The 8716-nt window shown below is 41.3% G+C and overlaps 1 protein-coding gene across 1 annotated transcript in view; it reads left to right on the top strand.

Moving 5' to 3' along the window:
• Nucleotides 1-1471: 1471 nt before the first annotated feature.
• Nucleotides 1472-8716, top strand: part of LOC311108325 (calbindin-like) — a gene marked incomplete at both ends in the record, with an annotated part of 9906 nt that continues 2661 nt past the window's right edge. Inside the window, 3 exons of the mRNA XM_084150953.1 lie at nucleotides 1472-1550; nucleotides 2052-2128; nucleotides 7907-7981. Of these exons, the coding sequence (XP_084007079.1) occupies nucleotides 1472-1550; nucleotides 2052-2128; nucleotides 7907-7981 (231 nt within the window). The remainder of the gene's footprint in view (nucleotides 1551-2051; nucleotides 2129-7906; nucleotides 7982-8716) is intronic.

Below are 8716 nucleotides of genomic sequence, written 5' to 3'. Positions count from 1 at the left end.
ATTGGAGTTGATACCAATAAGACAGTGAATGTTCTTGAGTGGCCGAGTTACAGTTTTGACTTAAATCTACTTGAAAATCTATGGCAAGACCTGAAAATTATTGTCTAGCAATGATCAACAACCAATTTGACAGAGCTTGAAGAATTTTGAAAAGAATCATGGGCAGATGATGCACAATCCAGGTGTGGAAAGCTCTAAGAGACTCACAGCTGTAATCGCTGCCAAAGGTGCTTCTACAAAGTATTGACTCAGGGGTGTGAATACTTATGTAAATTAGATATTTATGTATTTCATTTTCAATACATTTGCAGCAATTCCAAAAAACATATTTTCACTTTGTTATGGGGTATTTTGTGTAGAAGGGTGAGAAAAATATATTTGTATCAATTTTGAATTAAGGCTTTAACAAAACAAAATGTGGAATAAGTCAAGGGATATTAATACCTTCTGAAGGCATGGCACTATAGTGTACAATCCCATTCAAGCTATGGACAACCTGAAAAAGAGACCTAACCCTCTTCAGAATACATTCATATAGAAGTAACCTTGTGATACAGTGCTGTATGAAGCCATACAAGTCATAGACCTGTGCTGCATTATACGCAGGGGTACATTGACTCTCCATAGCATTCATTGACCACTGCCATCCATATTGAAGTTCAGTCTTTCTCTTGTCACTCACAGTAACGGTTATTGAAGGTAATATCTTCACTTTATTCTATTCCATTTCCCCATCTCCCAAAGCCACCATATGCACGGAATTGTTATTGATTGTGTGGACTATGTGTGTCCCATTTCCCTGTAAACACACATTATGAGGCAGCAGTCACCAGTCTTCTCTAATGAGTGGCACCACCCAGTACAACAGCCAATGGTGTAAGAGAAAATCTAAATTAACTGTAAAAGTAAGAAACAGAATCCTAAATCTCCATAGTTAGACAGGGAGTTGAGTCAGCCCAACTACCATGGAGGGTCCAATCCAGCAATTAGCATTTAAGAACATCCTTTCTGTCCTTTCTTTTTTATTTGGAAGATAATGTAACTTTGCATAACTCTTTTTTATCCATTTATGGGTTTTATTTCATAGAGAGCGCTTGAATGGCCCTTAAATGCCAGAATAAAGAAGAGACCAACTTTTACCCTTTTTTCGGATAGCGCGTTTATCTGGAGGGTGAAATGAAAAGCACGAAAAGCGGGTGCTCATTTAAATGCATCTCACATCCCGGTGCCCCCAGGCGCGCGTCAACGTGCTGCTGAGCTCGCGCCATACCTGCGGCGGGAAGAGAGGAGGCGACTTGGGCGTTTGGCTAGTTTCCCAACGTCGGGGAAGGAGGGGCGACAGTGAAAGATTAGCGTGATAGTGCTCCCTTAAATACCGGGCACCGACTGATCAAAGCGTCCCATTCATAGCAGATCCTCCGCCAGTGCAGCTATCTGGTACGCGCTACCGTCCCCAAACCTAACCGGTGACATGGCAAACGCTTACCTGCAAGGAGTGGAGATCTCCGCATCACAGTTCCTGGATATTTTTCACCATTATGATAACGATGGTAATTTATTCCTTAAGATTGTGGATTATTAATGGGGATGGCACTGAAGTAAAACGATTTTGGGGAAGTTTTGCGCCAAAGACCTGCATGGACCATTTGCGCTTTTCGAAAATATGTAGTAGCCTATATTAAATTAAAAAGTCGATTTGGCTGTCAAGACTGATCTTTTCGGGACATTTGTTCTCTCAACTTTATCCATTGACAATTGGATTGACAAATAATCTATTTAAAACCATTAACTACCCTTTTGTCTAACCATTAGGCTATTGCGAAATTATCAATATTTACAAAACTATAAATTACTGGAAAATATTCTTATAATATTGGGATAGGTTTAGGCACTAAAAATGGAAGTTGTGCATTTTTTCAAAGTATGATTCATTCAAAGACAGCTGTCATGAAACGGCAAATGATGGATTTGATCCTGTGCATAATGTTCTTACACTTAATGTAGGCTACTTTACACATTTATTTGATTGATTTGGTGCTTACTTCTTGCAGGTAATGGATATATTGAAGGGAAGGAGTTGCAGAGTTTTATAAAAGAACTTCAGCAAGCTCGAAAACAGGCAGGACTTGTAAGTAAACTTAATTATTTTAAACTTTTTAAACTTTAAAACTAGAATTTTGAATGAGAAGTTATGCATAATGATCAATGTATTGGCAGTAGGCCTGACAACTAATTGTCTTCTCAAACTGAACTGTACTTAGTTTTTAAATGCTTTAGGTGAATTCACTGTCAGCATGCAGTCAAAGCGTACTAACCTCTTTTGGAGCTAACTAGTGCTCTCAAATTGTATCCTGATGTCGACAGCAGATTGGAGTTGTATTAATAACATGGCTAACTTAGCTAGCTAACATACATTTTGAGAAAACAAGTTATATTTAGTGGCAAGCTAGCTAGCATTTGCAACGTTTGGTGGTCAATGAGCCTGAGAAATAGCTAACCAGATGAACTAACAAACAATGTAACAAAAGTATAATTTTGGATTCTAAAAATACTCCATCAACAGGCTCTGCAATCACAGCAAGTACCCCTGGTGCACTATTCCAGTATTTTGCCATTTAAAACATGTATTTTAAAAGAAAACTCAGGTTTGCCCTCACTGGCCTTTATGTGTTTCAAACATTTTACATTTTAGTCATTTATCAGACTTGAGCTTCTCCGAGGTGTAGTACTTGAGCGCTGCGATTAGTTGCTCAGAATTCTGGGGCGGGGCTTAGCGAAGGGTCAATTGACATTGATTGATACAGTATGACTAGTTATGAGGTGTCAAGTACATGTCTGGTCCACCAATGTTCCATATGTCTTTCCATGCCTAAACGACTTATGGAACAACCCCATATTCCTGTTGCGTCAGATTGATGGGTTGATGGATGTATTTCCCACGTTTCCATCTTGCTCAACTGTCAGCCCCAATGGGAAAGAGCAGTTTTAGGAAATTCTGTTTTCCATTCTGACCTTGTTATTTGACACTGGTATGTTTATTTGTGTCTCAACTCAGCGTTTTGGGGTCTGAATTGGATTGAGTCACCCATTCCTCAGTGTCAAACAGCATTGCACTTTCCTACTTTGCATTTTGGAAAGGTTAAACACTTATTTCCCATTCTGTGTACAAGCAATTAGCCAAGCCTCTGTAAAACAAGCCATTTGGCACTCAATCCCAGATTTTTAAACAGGAGTAATTGCTCAAGGTTTGCAAGACACTGAAAAACACCTTTTGATTTACACTATAGGGAGAGAGCATGTTGGGGAGTTGATTATGGAAAATCGCGGCATTTACCATCAATTTAAGTGTCCATTTACAACTGCCCAATCAATGGTCAGTGAGAAAACACCATTGGAGTGCAATTTGAAGTAGGACTGGAGTTATTAGCATATCTGACACCACCTTATGCAGAGAGATGCATCTTCCTTTCATACAACATAATCAAGACCTATGTTAGAATATTGCCTACTTTCTACATGTTGCAACGTATTGCCTACTTTCTACGTGTACACTTTGTTCTCCAGTGAGTGTGCAAGGTGGTCTTCTTCCCTAGATGTATCCTCTTGGGCCAGCTTCTCTGAAAGGAAAATTATGAAATGATAATGGTCATATATTTGGAACATATTTGGTGGTGTGACACTGGGATTGACATATTTTTTTATTTTTTTTGGACATCATCTCAGGATATGGTTCACATTGTTCTTGAAGCAATGCATTGCTTTTATTGATTGTTTTGGAGATTAAATGCTAATGTAATAATCTACCTAATTTGAGTCCTACTGTGTTAACAGTGCATTCAAAAAGTATTCAGACCCCTTGACTTTTTCACATTTTGTTACGTTACAGCCTTTTTTTTATCCTCATCAATCTACACACAATACCACATAATGACAAAGCGAAAACAGGATTTTAGACATTTTTGTAAATGTATTAAAACAAAAAAACAGAAATACCTTATTTACATAAGTATTCAGACCCTTTGCTATGAGCTCAGGTGCATCCTGTTTCAATTGATCATCCATGAGATTTTTCTACAACTTGATTGGATTCCACCTGTGGTAAATTCAATTGATTTGACATGATTTGGAAAGGAACACACCTGTCTATATAACTTGCACAGTTGACAGTGCATGTCAGAGCAAAAAACAAGCCATGAGGTCGAAGGAATTGTCCGTAGAGCTCCGAGACAGGATTGTGTCGAGGCACAAATCTGGGGAAGGGTACCAAAAACATTCTGGAGCATTGAAGGTTCCCAAGAGCACAATGGCCTCCATCATTCTTAAATGGAAGAAGTTTGGAACCACCAAGACTCTTCCTAGAGCTGGCCGCCCGGCCAAACTGAGCAATCGAGGGAGAAGGGCCTTGGTCAGGGAGGTGACCAAGAACCCGATGGTCACTCTGACAGAGCTCCAGAGTTCCTCTGTGGAGATCATGGGAGAGCCTTCCAGAAGGACAACCATCTCTGCAGCACTCCACCAATCAGGCCTTTATGGTAGAGTGGCAAGACGGAAGCCACTTCTCAGTAAAAAGCACATGACATCCCGCTTGGAGTTTGCCAAAAGGCACCTAAAGGACTATCAGACCATGAGAAACAAGATTTTCTGGTCTGATGAAACCAAGATTTAACTCTTTGGCCTGAATGCCAAGCGTCACATCTGGAGGAAACCTGGCACCATCTCTACGGTGAAGCATGGTGGTGGCAGCATCATGCTGTGTGGATGTTTTTCAGCGGCAGGGACTGGAAGACTAGTCAGGATCGAGGGAAAGATGAACGGAGCAAAGTACAGAGAGATCCTTGATGAAAACCTGCTCCAGAGCGCTCAGGACCTCAGACTGGGATGAAGGTTCACCTTCCAACAGGACAACAACCCTAAGCACACAGCTAAGACAATGCAGGAGTGGCATGCAATAAAGTCCACTTCAACAGGCTTACCTCAAGGCCATTTAGCAGTGCTACACATCATACAGTATCTACAGTATCACATTGTCACATGTAACACTTACCAGTCCCAACATAGACAACCTCAAATGGCTTCCTTTAAAGCCCAGTGTGTAGTCAAAAATGTGATTTTCCTGTTTTATATATACAGTGCATTCATAAAGTATTCAGACCCCTTGACTTTTTCCACATTTTGTTACGTTACAGCCTTATTCTAAAATTGATTCAATTGATTTTTACCCTCATCAATCTACACACAATACCCCATAATGACAAAGCAAAAACAACTTTTTAGAAATTTTTGCAAATTTATAAGCACCTTTGGCAGCGATTACAGCCTCAAGTCTTCTTGGGTATGACGCTACAACTTCCCACACCTGTATTTGGGGAGTTTCTCCCATTCTTCTCTGCAGATCCTCTCAAGCTCTGTCAGGTTGGATGGGGAGCATCGCTGCGCAGCTATTTTCAGGTCTCTCCAGAGATGTTCGATTGTGTTCAAGTCCGGGTTCTGGCTGGGCCACTCAAGGACCTTCAGAGACTTGTCCCGAAGCCACTCCTGCGTTGTCTTGTATGTGTGCTTAGGGTCGTTGTCCTGTTGGAAGGTGAACCTTTGCCCCAGTCTGAGGTCCTGAGCGCTCAGGAGCAGGTTTTCATCAAGGATCTCTCAGTACTTTGCTCCGTTTATCTTTCCCTCAATCCTTACTAGTCTCCCAGTCCCTGCCACTGAAAAACATCCCCACAGCATGATGCTGCCACCACCATGCTTCACCGTAGCTATGGTGCCAGGTTTCTTCCAGATGTGACGCTTGACCAAAGCGTTCAAGCTTGGTTTCATCAGGCCAGAGAATCTTGTTTCTCATGGTCTGAGAGCCCTTTAGGTGCCTTTTGGCAAACTCCAAGCGGGCTGTCATGTGCCTTTTACTGAGAAGTGGTTTCCGTCTGGCCACTCTACCATAAAGGCCTGATTGGTGGAGTGCTGCAGAGATGGTTGTCCTTCTGGAAGGTTCTCCCATCTCCACAGAGGAACTCTAGAGCTCTGTCAGAGTGACCATCGAGTTCTAGGTCACCTCCCTGACCAAGGCCCTTCTCCCTCGATTGCTCAGTTTGGCCTTGCAGACAGTTCTAGGAAGAGTCTTGGTGGTTCCAAACTTCTACCATTTAAGAATGATGGAGGCCACTGTGTTCTTGGGGACCTTAAATTCTGCAGAAATGTTTGGGTACCCTTCCCCAGATCGACACAATCCTGTCTCGGAGCTCTACGGACAATTCCTTCAACCTCATGGCTTGGTTTTTGCTCTGACATTCACTTTCAACTGTGGGACCTTATATAGACAGGTGTGTGCCTTTCCAAATCATGTCAAATCAATTGAATTTACCACAGGTGGACTCCAATCATCTTGTAGAAACAGCTCAAGGATCATCAATGGAAACAGGATGCACCTGAGCTCAATTTCGAGTCTCATAGCAAAGGGATACTTATGTAAATAAGGTATTTCTGTTTTTTATTTTTGCTAAATTTGCCAACATTTCTAAAAACCTGTTTTTGCTTTGTCATTATGTGGTATTATGTGTAGATTGGTGATGATTTTTGTTTTATTTAATCAATTTTAGAATAAGGCTGTAATGTAACAAAATGTGGAAAAAGTCAAGGGGTCTGAATACTTTCTGAATGCACTGTTTCCACACCATGAGGTTGAAATAATACTGTGGAAATTGCTAAGAAGCTATTTTTGTTTCTTTTTGACCATTTTAATGGAAAACAATCACAGTAAGCTACTAAATTGTTACCCATAAATGATTTGATATTGACATAAAAAACGGCTGCATCTTCTATTATAACTTATTTTTGCTTTCTCTTGAGGCACTTCATGTTCTTCTATGAAAGTACCTGACAATATCAGTGCCTCGTCAACTCCATTCAATTACACTGAACGTGTCAGTGGAGATCTCTACCCCCCCCCAGGCATTACATCACTGGCTGGCTGGCTGTGCAGCCAGGTCAACTGTGATACAAGTCAGTATTCGACGTCCATCCATGTCTGAGGACGTCGGAAGATGACGTGGAACCGGCCTCTAGGGGCAACAGTGAGAGCTGTTACCTTCAAGTAGGTTTCGGTTTTGCTAGGGCGTTGTGAACGAGGAATGGCAGATGGGCATAGGCATCTGATTCGAAAGGTTGAAAGTTTTAATCCAGCGATAGAAAGTCGTTTTTGATATTGTTGTTTTAAGCCTATCCCAAACCTTAACCCTTACTTTAACCATTCAGAGTTAATGCCTACCCTTAAGAAATTTGAGTAAATGCCTGAACTTAACCCTAACCTTAAACATTCAGAGTTAATGCCTAAACTTAACCTTAAACACTTTGAAACTTTACTTTTGGAACAACTTCGAAATTTGCCATTTGACAAACATGGATCAACGTCTAATTCTGACGTGAAACTTTGAGAGCTGGTTGGGCCCCTCCGTACATGCATAATCAACGCATCGCGCGGCCATCTGTATGTGTGCAGCGACATGGACTGACCTGTGCCAAAAACTCTATTAGAATTGTGCTCTGATGGGTGAAGATTACAGCACTCGCTCCTAATCTAATTCAGATTGGATAACATGGCCGTCTGCTTGGCATGCTAAATGGTGTTTGTGAGGACACAAGGTATACACAGTCTTTAACCACACCAGGTGCCTACTAAACAGCCTTTCTGGATAATTGAGCAGATTACTGAGCCCTCTCATGTTATCAGTGCTTGTATTTCAAACAACTAAAAGCTTCCCTGCATAAAACATAATTACTTGTTATAAGGATGTGTGAATCCCTATTTAGTTTCGTTGTTAACTAATTATATGTTTATATGTTGAGATTTGTATGGAATTCTCCAAGGCAAAAGCTACTGCAATTAATTTACACTGTACATTTCTCTCTCTCATAGGAGCTTACAGACCAAATGAAGGCTTTTGTACAGGAATATGAGAAAAATACGGATGCCAAAATTGGAATTGTTGAGGTGAGAGTCTACATAAACTCATGATGCAGTATACACACACAGTAGGTTAAGGCCCACCTAGAATTTTGGACTTTCAGGGACACCGGGTCTTAAAAACACTGACAGGTTTAGAGGGGGCTTCTCCCTCTATGAAAGGTGTTAAAATATCATTTTAAAAGACAGTCACTTTAGCCATGCAGGGTCAAGGGTATTCATATCTCTGCTATAGATGGATACTCTGAAGCTTTAGCTGAAAGACAGGGTCCAGACAGGGTCATTCAGCTGTACACAAACACACACACCCACCCAACCGCGCGCACACACACACACACACACACACACACCCACACCCACCCACACACACACACACACACACACACACACACACACACACACACACACACACACACACACACACACACACACACACACACACACACACACACACACACACACACACACACACACACACACACACACACACACACACACACACACACACACACACACATGATTACACACAAATAAATAGAGGTATACACATAATTTGAAAGTGGAAATAACATCTAGTGTGTTTGGAATACGAGATTGCCGTTTAGATTAGATTCCCCAGCAGGATGATGGATGAACAGGAGTCCTGTTTGAAAACACATTTTAGGCATGGGGTGTTTCAATGCCTCCGGATTGGTTAAATTGCAGCTGTCTGATGGCTAGTCTAGTCGGAGTACTCTGAAAGTTTAGGACGGGTCTCAAACC

The sequence above is a fragment of the Coregonus lavaretus genome, assembly GCF_964263955.1.
Source record: "Coregonus lavaretus genome assembly, chromosome: 3".
Lineage (NCBI taxonomy): Eukaryota > Metazoa > Chordata > Actinopteri > Salmoniformes > Salmonidae > Coregonus > Coregonus lavaretus.
The sequence above is the reverse complement of the archived record's forward strand: the minus strand, read 5'-3'. Positions and strand labels throughout refer to the sequence as shown.